Below are 13,134 nucleotides of genomic sequence, written 5' to 3' on the forward strand. Positions count from 1 at the left end.
CTTCTACACCTCCAAATCCCTAGCTCACAGTAGTTCATGTCCTCAGTGATGGCTATGGACATAAATACGTGTTTCCTTTCAAGTCTTATCTGAGGATGCTGAACTGACTATTTCTAGTTAGGCAATTCTGAGTTCCCCAGTGATAATGCTTCTAAATGTGAAAGTCTGAGCAAGGTGAGAATTTTCAACAGGAATAATTCTTCTGCATCATCATCAGAAGTTATCTGAAGTTCTCAGCAGTGTCTGCTTTCTCCGGAGATTCTTTGTTATAAACTCTCCCATGTACCACTTACATATGTATTGCTTTTTCAGGCTGCAGCTGACAGGAGATACTCTGAGGTTTGAGCTTCTATCTTACTATGGAATATTGTAAGGGTGTTTTAGGATTGTATCTCTGTAAGTTCTGTGCAGAATTTGTCTCCAAACTGGCTTTGTAAGTAGACCAGTGGATATCTCGATTCTGGAAGTTAAGCGTCATCCAAGGCTGAATACTGTTATCTTCTTGGCCCATTAAGTAGTTCTAATAATGTGGAGCTCATATTTGTACCTTGTCAATGTGTTTGCTGCCTTCTGCACTGTGCATCTTTGGACTTGCCATGTATAAGCATGGGTAATGCCATGTATATATGTATATATGCCATGTATACACATAAGCGATATATATATATCGCTTGTTTCACCTTTCATTTTATCATAAAGGGAAGAAGGAAAGAATTAGTTGTAGATTAAATACATGATTTGTACTTGGGCAGGTCTGGGGTTTATTTCAAGCTCTGCCGTAGACTACAGCAGGCATTAAATACTATTTCTTTTTGACCATTTCCCAGTGTGAAAAAATAAGCATTTACCTCACAGTTGTACAATTAGCTAATTTAGTTGTGTCAGCTTAATCCAGAGGAATGCTATTGACTCTCCTGAACTCCAAATAAATTTAATCTTGAAACACTTGCAAAATGTTGTATTGGACTCCTTAAAGGGCTATCAGACTTCGTTCAACTCTTGGACTGTGGTTCTTCTAACATGCATATCACAGAATCACAGAATTGGAGGGGTTGGAAGGGACCTCTAGAGATCGAGTCCAATGCCCCTGCTAAAGCAGGCAAAGAACAACTGGGAATCTGCTTTTGTTTGAGTTTCTGCTGTATCTTACTCATATTTCACATAGTGTGATGATGATAGAGACGAGTTTATGCTCTGTTCTCCTTTTATTAGGAAGGAAAAAACAAGCTTCTCCCCAGAGCTGGATTCAAAAGCTTGTAGATGTCAGCAGTGAGCTGACAGTCAGTTATCCTGGCATCAGTGCGAGTTCAGCTGGATTCTCCAGACCTCTCACTTCTCCTGTGTGTAGTTTGCCAACGAGCAAAGATTGTCCAGGGTACCATGTGTTGTCATGAGTATTCATGTCTCGTGGTGCTTGCAAGGAAAAATAAATCTCCAGATATTTTTATGGTTAAATTGCAGCAATAACAGAAAATCTTGCTAGCCAATATAAACCGTGACAAGTGGTAAAAAGAATAACAAACAAGACATCAAGGAGGAATGTTTTAAGAGAAGTTGCTTGATTTTTGTCCTGTTGATCCAGTGCAAGACATCGGTTTACTGTGGTTTTTGCAAAGGCTTTAGATCTGTTACTACATACACTTCAGCTTCAGGTGGAAATTTTTCATCAGCTAAACTATATATAGTCCAATCTTAAAACCAAACAACGAACCAAACAAACAAAAACACCTTTGAAACTTACATGATTTTGTGAGATTCATGTAGAATTAATTGCCATTAGAACTTCCAACCTGTCTTCTTGTTCAGCTTGTGTATCTACTTCAGAAGAGCTGTGCTATCATTTTGATGTTACTTGGAAGACTGGATTGAGTAGAAAGTGAGTAAAAATTGATTAAAATCTGACAATGCCTGGTTATCTTTTTTCCAGTGCAGTATTTAGTGCTGATGTTTCTTTCCTTTACACAGTACATGATTGTTCCCTGCTATTGTTCCCTATTTAGGAAGGTCACTCTCTTTTGAACTCTTGCCTTGCCTTGCTTAATGAAGATGTATTTCCTGCCTTCCCTAGCTGATGCATCCTGCTATCAATGAAGTGGGGACACAGCCACAAACTCATGCTGTCAGGAGCTGTGAGCGAGCATGGCCACCACAAGTGGTATCCCGTTGCTTCTCCTGCCAAAATCTTCAGTTGATTTGATGGCCACAAGTCACGTATTCTATTTCTTACAGACATGAAGGAAGAGGGAGAACTAGCAGCATTTCAGTCAGAAGATAACTTTGCTCAGTGATCTTATTCCAGAGCAGTCATGGGATGGACTTGGATGGCAGCCATGATCTAACACCTTCAGCCACCCTGTGACTCTGCATTAACCACACTCCTCCTGCTGTTGTGAAAGACAGCTGTGACTTGTTAGAGCTCTAGGAGCACTATGTGGAGTTACAGGTTTTCTGTTGTTTTTAGGAGGGAGAAAGTTGTTGTTTTAAGCTGCTACAAAGGGTATTTCAATTACATCTTCTTTTGGCCCAGAACTTTGGATTTTTTTTTTTTTTTTTGTGCTTAACCTGGTTAGCATCACCTTTTCCTTTTATTCTTTTTCCTGACATCAGGCTGCTGTTATGCTTTAGACTGCACTTCCAGTTAATTTAGAAACCTCAGTCGGACGTGCTTCAAGGTTATTTTTTGTGTCATAGGTTTAGCAATGTACTGTAGACTGCATGCTCGTAAGTAGGGTTTCTGACTGTCTCTATCTAAATATCAAGACAAACCACTTACAGGGACAGATGTAAGGCCACCAGGCATTACCTGTCTGTCAGCACTGTCCTTTGACCTAGTAGAAGTTCTAGTTAGTAGTCTTCTAGTATTAATCTTGTTTTAAGCTACCTGTAGTTTCTTGTGCAGAAATCAATTAAAAGATGAAAGTCATGGCCTCTTCTCTGTTTTTTATTATAATTGTAGCACAGGGTAAAACCAAAAGGAATTTTGAACAGGATGAGTAATAACAGTGAAGCAATGACCAGAAGTCAGCATATCACGTCCCCAAGTTGATCCTACGTTTCTGCTCTTTAATCCTTCTTGAAAGTCTGCCATCTCAAGCATGCTAGCAAGGTATTGCTTTTAACAGCAGCAAATCCCATCTCTACCAAGGGATTCCCTTTCTCTCCTTGTTTCCTGCACTGTATGAGGCAGGTGCTACCCACACAGATTCTGCCTGAGATTCCCATCCAGCTGCTTCTTTTTACCCAGTGCTGCCAACCCTCAGAGTCATCCCTCACTTCTCCTGACCTCTGTCCAGCACATTTCAAAACTTCTTGTGTCAATCTGTTTTTTATTTTAACAGTCTTCTAATGTCCATTCTTTCCTTAATCATTGCCACGTTTTACAAAGCTTGTCTCCCCTGTGCAGGGGTACCCCTGTGTGTTTGTCGGTGTGAGCTGTACATATCCTACTTCATTATGTTGTAACTGGCAAGTTATGGTTTGAGGTTTGTGCCTCATCTGCCATTTGGGATGAGGAGCACTTCTTTATGCAGGGCTTCTTTATTTAATTTTAAGGTTTGAAAAAACACAAAGGTCAGTGCAATTAATTCTGCTAAGTATCCCCATAGAGTTTAATGTAGCACGGTGGTGATGGCAGGCATCTTTATGTATAAAAATAATACATCGCTTACCAAGGTAAGAGGAGCTCAGATTCTTGTGTAGGTAGCATACAGCACTGGAACATGTGATTATTCAGTGCTCAGTTGCTTTGTTCATTTTGCTGTGCTTCAGTTTCACATTGAATGAGGCAGAGCATTCCTATGGAAGGCCTTGCCTGAAAAAAATTAAGTAGCACAAAATAATACGAGTAGCAGGAACCAGTGAAAGCAAGTATTTACAAAAGCAAACATAGTGAGGAGAGGTGAGGAGTGGGATGTTCTTGCTATAGATACAGTAGGTACTTTATGTTTCTTTCTCTGCCAAGGCTCTATGTCCTGGAAAATAGTTGGGGAAAAATAAATTGGGTGTTGGATGTGCCAAAAAATAGAAAAATGGGATTTTTTTAAGAACGTGAATGTCATATTATATGTTTGCTGGCTGCTGTCTCGCAGTGTGAGTAGCATTTGTGAAGTATTTTGCTATAAGGAAAAAATGTGGTTATTCCATATGCATCGGCATGTATACGCTTAAACCCTTTCTATAAATATTTGAATTAAAAGACACCAGATGTTGCACAGAAGCTGCTGCAGCTTTATGAACTTCATGGTGTATTCTTTCAAAACCCACAGGAAGTAGCTGAGGGAAAAAGTGTATTAATTAAGTTCAGAAATACATTTTCCAGCTAGACAAAAATCTCCAAAGAAAATACTCTTTGATCTCCAGAAATGTGAGCTTGCTGTCCCAGGAATCTGGTGGCAGCATGCAGCACTGTCACATGGGAAATCAAAACCCAGACTCAGAGTTCTCCGAGCTCTTCTAGCTCTGAAAGTAAGTCTGAGAGTAACACAGTCTTTGACCCTCGGTAATGGACTCATCTTTTCCCCCATCTTCTCTGGCCAGTTGTCATAATGCTGTGGGCAGTCTACAGGAAAGATGTTTTTTCCATTGTACCTTTTCCTGAACCAATAATGCTATATTGGCAGACTTGGTGAAGAAGGTACTAGGAGATGCTCTGCACTTCAAATTTAAATCTGAATAGACAAAACAAGAGGGTATTTTTTAAGCTACAGAACTGCAGCAAGTCAGATTTGCTTAGAATCGGTTGAGGAACAAGCTTTATATTTTGCAGACCAATTATATGCTTCCCTATTTGGAAGTAGTAGATCTGCTGTAGCTGTGTTGCTTTTGTTATATTAAGAAACTTAGCAGGAAGAGGTAAGAAAGATTCCAAGTTTCAAGATCTGCTGTTTTCTTCAGACCTAAAGCACAGAAAATGACTCTCCAGCTGTAGTGGTTGGCATGACGTGTCTCTCTGTGTCTACTCAGTGAATACATAGCTATTCATATTAAGCGGCATAACTGCTGGAAGAAGAGGTGCGTGCAAGCTAGTAAGATTCTATGATGAACACTCGTATATCAGACAAATCAGATACTTCAGACATGTATGGCTGATGAACTGGTTAGTGTCTGTATGTGTGATGCAAGGACCCCAACCAGCAGCCAGGCACTCACCAACTACTTGCTCACTCTTCCACTCCTCCCTGCCTAGCAGGATGAGAGAGACTCATAAGAAGGAAAGGGATAAAACTCATGAGTTGAAGTAAAGATAGCTTATAAATGAAGCAAAATTGTGTGTTAGCAAAGCAAAATAAGGAATTCATTCACTGCTTCCCAACAGCAAGCAGAACTTCAGCCACAGCCGAGAGAACTGGGCTTGTACACATTTAACAGTTGCTTGGGGGAGATCAGTGCAGTCAGAACAAATGTCCCCCTTCCTCCTTTCCTTGAGCCCGTGTTAGTGAAAATGACTTAATACACCTCTCAGTGAATTGGTTGTCAGCTGTCCCAACTGCCTTTACCTTCCAACCTCTTCTGCCTTGCTCTTGAGAGAGAAATGAAGAAGGCCTTGATGCAGCGCAAGCACAACTCAGCAATAACAAAATCATCGGTGTGTTATCAACTCTGATTTAGTCGCAAATCAAAGTACAGAACCATACTGGCTGAAAGGGAGGAAGCTGACTTCATCCCGGGACTGACCCGTTAGAATCTTCCATTGCCTATTCCATACTTGTACATCACACTCATATCCCACATTAATTATTCAGTACATCCCTATCAGCTGCCCCCAGCCTGCTGCCCTTTGACTGTATACACAAATACTCTTTATTCCCTTGGACTGTCAACTGCCTCCATCAACTGCCCCGTGAGTTTATACAGCCATTGCCTGGGCCCCATCTCTCATGGCGGTATCTCAGGCCAGTAGAGGCATGACGTTGTGCTGAAATGCCACTGCCTGCTCAGGCCGGGTCACTGGGCACGAGCCCAGTTCTTTGTAAGCCTCATCATCCATTAGTTGAGGTGGCTTCTGCCATGAGTACTTTCTGTGACATGCAGCTCAAATCATTGGTTACAGCCGTTCACAACAGAGAGCAATTCCTGCTTCTCTCCTTTTCCTTCAGATTGAAGACCAGCGTGAACCAGTCTGTGTGATTCTGTATTCCTACCCACATTACATGTGATGGTTTTTGTCCTTGCCTCTGCATCAGTTTCGTGCATAACGCTTCAGTATCTGTCATGTGATTTTCCCCACATTAAGGGTATCCAAACTGTGCATCTTACAAGCTGCTCTATTCCATCACGCAGAACAGCTACCAATATAGTGCTAATTGTTCCTAGGGGTTCATCAACTTGCTTTACACCTATGAGAAAAAGAATGTAAAATATCCCATCGTGTATATTCCGGAAATGGAATATAAAATATGCAATTGGTTCTTTTAACGTAAAAATTGTATTATGTCTCTTCAGCATATGATGAATTGCAGAATTACGTCTGTTGTGTTTCTGACAGTTTTTTGTGCAGTCAGATTTTTCCTCGGAATTATGATACTATAGGAAAGCTAAGAAATACTCAAGTATTACAATGTTATAACCTTTTCTTCTTGTTCATTTAGTAGTCCAGAATCACATTAATATGCACAGTAGCATGACCGAGACAGACCTATCCTGTAAGTATTATTCTGCTTATTTTATGTGTTTTATTTTTTATAGCCAAAGTCCACTGCAAGTGAGCGAGCTATTGCAAGACTTGCAACACACCCCCTTCTGAAACCCAAAATTGCTGAACTTAAAGGTATGAAACAGTGTATTAACTTGTTTTGACGTCGGTAGCTTGTCCATGTGTCACTTTGCTCATGTTCATTCCGCTATTGAAGGAAAAGTATACCAGCCCCTGTAATAAGCTTGACGAGCTGCAGTGAACACCACATCCTTGCAGCCACGGGTTCATATGTGACAGTACACCATATGGCATATTAAATAAGACTGAACTGGCAGGGAGCAGATACAAAGGAAAAGGAGCATTATGACTGGCTTTTCAAAGGTAGCTAAAAGAACCATAGAATCATATCACAAAATCACAGAATGGCTTGGGTTGGAAGGGACCTTAAAGCCCCCTCCCCAGCCTCTGCCATGGGAAGATTGCCACCCACCAGATCGGGCTGCTCAGGGCCCCATTGAAAATGTTTTGTTTCATTAAAATAGCTTGTGTGCTTAATTCAAGTGTAGCAGTAACAAATGACTTTTCTTCTGCCCCTCTTGTAGCTGCTGTAAAAGCTTTTAAGGATGCAAGACAGAATCCAGCCAAAGCCAACCCTTCAGAAAAGAAGTCAGAAGTTCAGCCTAAATCAGCACAGAATTCCAACAGCAATTTGAATGGACAAGTTCTTAAACTAGTTCAAAAGCAGCAAGGATTTGGAGACAGAACAAAACCGAGTGTGAAAATGGAAACTGTAGGAGGAGCTGATAAAGTTAGTGAGGGTGAACCTGAACAGGAAATTATGGAAATGGAGAGAATTCCAAAAGAGTTTTCACCTCAGTCAATAGAAATGCAAGCAGTCACTCAGACAGGGAAGAAACTTGGCTGTAAAAAAAGGAAAGAGAATGTGAGCATGAACAAATTAACTGCAGTGAAACAAATAGTTAGGGATGATAGTGACCTGGAACAACAGAGTGAAGAGGAGTACTTTGATGATAGTACTGAAGAGAGGTTTTATAACCAGACATCAAATTCTGATAGTGATAGCAATGATGATTTCTTCATTGGCAAAGTGAAAAGAAAGAAGAAAACAGCAGCAGCTAGTGATCTTTTTTCAGTAGAAGAAAAGAATACACTTCAGAAAAACATACCTAAGGAAGAAAAGAGTACAGTATCTGGGACAGTGCAAAATTTGGTCATGGAAGGAAAGCCACATGGAAAAGCAAGGAAGCTGGAATCAGTGTTCTGTACTTCTTTGTCTACCTGCAATCAGAAATCCCAAAACAGAAGGTAAACCTTTTCCTCTTGCTTTGTTCTTCACTCTCTCCCTCCTTTCCAGTAAGGACAATTGTTATAATTTTTAGTAGCAGTTAACAAACAAGGGGAATTTCAGCCAATTACAGCTCAGAATGCCTTCATGTAAAGTTCTTTGCAGTCTTCATGTGTTGTCTTGATACTTAGAGATTTTTCACATTATTACGGAGATACTCACATTAGCACTGGCATACATTTAGGATTCCTAGTACTGTATCCAAATTAAATCAGTACGAAGCATGCCTTCTTTTATTCCTTTATTACAAAGAGTAAAAACTATATATGACTTTTACCTATTACGCTTGAAAAGTCATTGCCCAAGCGTTGTAGTGAAGGCAGTTCTTCATTTGTGTATGATCTTAGAAATGTCTTGAATAATGCTAAATTATACTTTTTACTTTTAGAAATACGAAAGACCAGCCCCTCACAAACAGACAAACAGGTATGTATTACTTAACCTGGTACAGTAGTGGGAACAAAGATGACTTGAGATTTTCTTGCCTCTGCTATCTAATATTGCTAGGCTCTTTTTTGTTTGTTTGTTTCAATTTTGTGGCATGTATTTTGACAACTGTTGTTAACATGATCGGGTTTTCTAGCTTTCACTTTGGTCTATGGATTTTGCTTGCTATTTCCTATTTTTGCATATTAATGCATAAAGACAGATATATACAGGAAAATGCTTTTCTGTCTGTGTTTACCTTGAGCAGCTAATGTTACCTGTGCACAGGTAAGGGTAACCAGATTACAGTATTTAAGATATAGTGTATCTTGTGAGCAGTATTTTTCATTTCTCCGCATTTTTTCTTGTATGTATGTTGCTCTGAAAGTAAAGTCTCCTATTTATTTCCATGGAAATTACCACAGATAGAAAAAGCATAATGAGACTGTTTAATAGAGCAAATTCTCAGCTCTTTTTCAACATACTCACCACCATCAGCTGCGGTAGTATATAGTATCTGATTCCACACAGGAATTTGTTAAGTCAAAGGGGTCTTTTCAATCGTACTGAATTATGTTGCATAGTTCCTGACTGACTTACGGTGAAGAAAAATTTGGTGAATATTTGTCTGCACGGATTTTCAAAATGATCTGTCATAGTAAACCTTAAACTATTCCGTAGCTTACCAAGTGACAATTGATGGAGCTGCAAGATGAGAAAATCCTACTGTGAATGTTCAAATGAATACGTACCCCATGGCTAATGAATAAGTTACTGAAAATGCCTACAAATTTGAGGCTGTTTTAGTGTATTTTCATGAAGCTTCATCATGTACTTAAAGTTTCGTGTTGTGCTTCTCACACAGCTCTTCATAAAAAGGAACCACAGCTCAAAAAGCAATCGTTTGCAAAAGCTTCCATTCTTAAACGTGACGGTAAGAATCCACGTTTGGAGCAGCCTCTTCATCCTTCATGGGAAGCAAGCAGGAGACGTCGGGAACAAATGTCACAAATTACAGCATTCCAGGGCAAAAAGATTAAATTTGATGACTAGGCTGCATATAAATTGAGATTTTTAAGATATGGCTTTTGTAAATTTGCGTCTCACGATGTTTTTGTAGGTGGTAAAAAGAGGTTTTAAGAACATCATCTGTGCCATGATGGAGGAGTACAGATTCTCTGAGGTTTTATTTTTGTAAAAATGTACTTTTAACTGCTTGAGAGACTGGATCTAAGGTAATAGGTAAGAATACCACTGCTGGAGTGATAATCCTAGGTCTGTATCATCAAATAACATCTCCGGTGAGGAGAAGAAATCTCTTAAACTTGAGCAGACTTTACAAATTCATTCATGTGTCAGGTAGCCAATTGAAAGCCAATTGGTAATGCACATGCTGTCAAAACCTCTGGATAACAATAAAATATTGGCCTGTTAAATTGTGATCTGTGTTGTTCTTCGATGACATTGCTGCTTTGTGCTACTGAAAGAGTGTCTTTAATTCTCCTGCCCTGGAGATTGTGTTCGGGTGCTCTGTGTTTCTTCCACTTGCGCAATTGGAACTCATCTTTCTTATTTGATATTGTTGATAGTTAAGCAAAAAGAATGTATGTTAAAAAGCACTGTTGGACAAAATTATTTAGTTATTTTAGTATTTTTCTTCAGGGGCTTTTTCTGCAGCTTAATTGAAACAAGTCAAACAGAGGGATGCTTTACGTACAAGGGGTAGTGAGAGCAGGTGGTGGTACGTCATTCTAAGATTCACCTGTCTTCTGCTGTTGTAGCTCAGGGACTTACTGTGATATGGAATTTCACTGTGTTTAATAGTCCTCAGTAGATACCTCTTCTGCAGGTTTGTCTACTGTAAAATCCATGCCAACTTGTGCAACCTCTCATCTCTTGAAGAAGCCTGTCTTTTGTATTGAACTCCGTAAAAAGCAGTCTCTTTTCCTATGTGTTAAGCTTCAACCTGATAGGTTTTAGTATGTGCTCATAACAACGAGCAAAGAATTTTTATTAACCCTTTGAGGGTCACTTAGGATAGGGAAGGGGATGTTGGGAAGAGCAGTGGATGTTGTTTATCTCGACTTTAATAAGGCTTTTGTTGCTCTTTCCCATAATATCCTTGTAGACAAACTGTGTTACTGTGGACTACATAAATTGACAGTAAGGTGAATCAGAAGCTGGCTGACCTGCTGAGCTCCAAAGGTTTTGAATCGCAGAAAGCCAACATAACCGAAGAGAGGTAACTGAGGTTTCAGTAGTGGGCTTGATAGTATTTAACATCTTCATTAATGAACTGGATCACAGGACAGAATGCATATACAGAACTGGGAGGAGTGGCTTATAAACGAGATGGTTGTGCTGCCATTCAGACAGACGTGGACAGGCTAGAGAAGTGGTCAGAGGGAAAGCTTAAACTTTGTGAAGCTTAGCTAAGGAAAATGCAAAGCGCTGCCTCTGGAGAGCAGTAACACTGTACAGTAGTCTGTGCTGGATGCAGATGGGACGGAAAGCTGCTTGCAGGAAAGGACATGGGTTTCTGGTAAATACAAGCAGACTACAAGCCAGCAATGCATCCTAGTGGTAGAGATGTCCGACTCCTCTTTGGAGGAGCAGTAAGTTTGGAGAGGTGGTCTTTCTTCTCTGTTCAGCACGGGTGAGGCTGTGTCTGAAGTGTGTCCAGTGCCTGGGAGATGTGGACTTTGCAGTACGAAAGATGCGGACACACTGGAGAAAGTCCAGCAAATGGTGTCCAAGATGATAAAGGAAATGGAGTATCTGACATACAGGGAGTGGCTGAGAGCTGGGACAGTTCAGCCTGTAGAAGGCTTAGGGGATCTTACCAGTGTTTGTAATTGCTGGGAGGGGAAGAAGATCAAGCCAGACTCTTCTCAGTACAAAAGAAACAACAACTTTGTCACTGCAAAGTGGTCCAACACTGGCACGAATTGCCCAGAGAAGATACGGAGTCTCCATTGTCAGAGATACTCAGAAGCCATCCGGACATGGTCCTGTGCAAGCAGCTCTAGGTGGCCCTCCTTGAACAGAGGAGTTGAGCCAGATGACCTCCAGAGGACCCAGCAAACTTCATCAGCTCCTTGTGATTTTGTAATACTCAGAGGAGTGAGTCAGGCTGTGACTTAGTGACTACCATCTGTTGGTTGAAGCAGTTACTGGATGCATGTAAAAGTGCAGTCGCTGTGTAATTCCTCAGCATATTCTATTTATGGTGGTGTTACAGCCAAGTGGGAGGAACAAGTTTAGGTTTTTTTAACACAGTTTGACCTTCACTCTGTCTCGCTCCCTCCTGTAGACTTCGTATCTTAATACTTATATCCCAGTATTTCTGCCCGTCCTCTTACTCTGTTCAGTTGTTGTAGGCTAAATATCACAGTGGTTCCCTGGGATTATTGTTATCTCAGAATGTCTTTGCCACTCAGGCTTTCTTTTCTGTATTCTAACCAAATGTCAGTAAGTGTGGTGTTATCTTCCTGAATTGCACTGATGCTGAGAAGAACCGGAAATTCATATATCCTTCCATCTCCCGGTGCTTTCCGATGCTGTTATTTTTAATGTACTACCTTGAATGACATCAAACATAAAGCCAGAAGCATCGCAACAAGACATGAACGTGAGAAAGCATTTTTATTGCTCTTTTGTAGGGAAGGATCATCCTTTGCAGAAAAAGACATGCCACATGCAAAATCCTCTGGTTTTCCAGATGCAAATGCTGATCCTTAATGCCTAAAGTAAATAAATGAATAAGTAGTCCCAGTCAAATGCTATTCCAAACAAATGTTTGGCATGTGACTTCTCTGGTTCCAGTGAAGGGCCGCAAGAATTTCTTTTGTTTGCTGTCATCAGTTCTAATACAGTTTTTCATGGACGGATTACCTTTCTTTGAGTAGAGGAGCATCATATTTTAAGAGCTGATTCACTTTAAAGGCTAAGAAGTTAAAGAGTGCAAATAGTTTGAAACAACATGTCTTCAAGGAGCGTATGTTCTAAAGTGCTTTTTTGCATGTGCTAAGAGATCTAAGAGCATTAGTTTGTCTTGGCATTTGAGCAAGTTTCTTACTACATTCTTGCAGCTGCAATTTGTGCCCGTAGAATTCTTGAAGGAAGCCTAGTTTATCAAAACATCTTTTTTTTTTTTTTTTTCCTCTTCAGAAACAGGACTAAACTGCTGAGCTCCTATTTAAAAAATAAAAAGTAAAAAAATAAAAAAGATAAGCTGAACGTGAATGAGAGGAGGGAGATCAGGTTGTTGGCATCGATTCAGACTTCAGTGGGCCATTACCACTTGTAGCTGGTGCTTGGTGACTCACCTGGATCACAGCCTTCGTGTGCTGAGCACTGTAGGAATGAGTGCTGATGGCTGAGACTCGATGATGTTTTTTGTATGCAAGTGGGTGATTTTTATGAACTCATAAACTCGATGAACACGCCTGGAGCTTGCTGATAAAAAGTCAAAAATGTTTTCTCTTCTTGATGGCAAGATGTTCAATATGGTGTTAACCATGCTGTTAACACGGTGTTAACCTGGTTTGCAACATCATTTAGGCAGCGACCTCTCACCAAGCATTGCCAATTCATTTTTCGAATGATATGGGAAGATAATTCATGCTGTGACTGTTAAGATTAAGACTCCTGGAGAATCACACCTTCCACTCCATTACCGTGCTGTAGGAGAGACGTTCTCACTCTG

At 40.3% G+C, this 13,134-nt stretch overlaps 1 protein-coding gene across 2 annotated transcripts in view; it reads left to right on the top strand.

The window, feature by feature from the left end:
• SRFBP1 (serum response factor binding protein 1) overlaps window positions 1–9,862 on the top strand; it is a 55,817-nt gene extending 45,955 nt beyond the window's left edge. For both annotated transcript variants that reach the window (XM_040655836.2, XM_424408.8), the window contains exons 5-8: window positions 6,685–6,766; window positions 7,237–7,960; window positions 8,389–8,426; window positions 9,292–9,862. In XM_040655836.2, coding sequence (XP_040511770.1) covers window positions 6,685–6,766; window positions 7,237–7,960; window positions 8,389–8,426; window positions 9,292–9,479 — 1,032 coding nt within the window. In that variant the 3' untranslated portion in view covers window positions 9,480–9,862. The remainder of the gene's footprint in view (window positions 1–6,684; window positions 6,767–7,236; window positions 7,961–8,388; window positions 8,427–9,291) is intronic.
• The last annotated feature ends 3,272 nt before the right edge of the window (window positions 9,863–13,134 follow it).

Source organism: Gallus gallus, chromosome Z, assembly GCF_016699485.2.
Source record: "Gallus gallus isolate bGalGal1 chromosome Z, bGalGal1.mat.broiler.GRCg7b, whole genome shotgun sequence".
NCBI classification, from domain to species: Eukaryota; Metazoa; Chordata; class Aves; order Galliformes; family Phasianidae; genus Gallus; species Gallus gallus.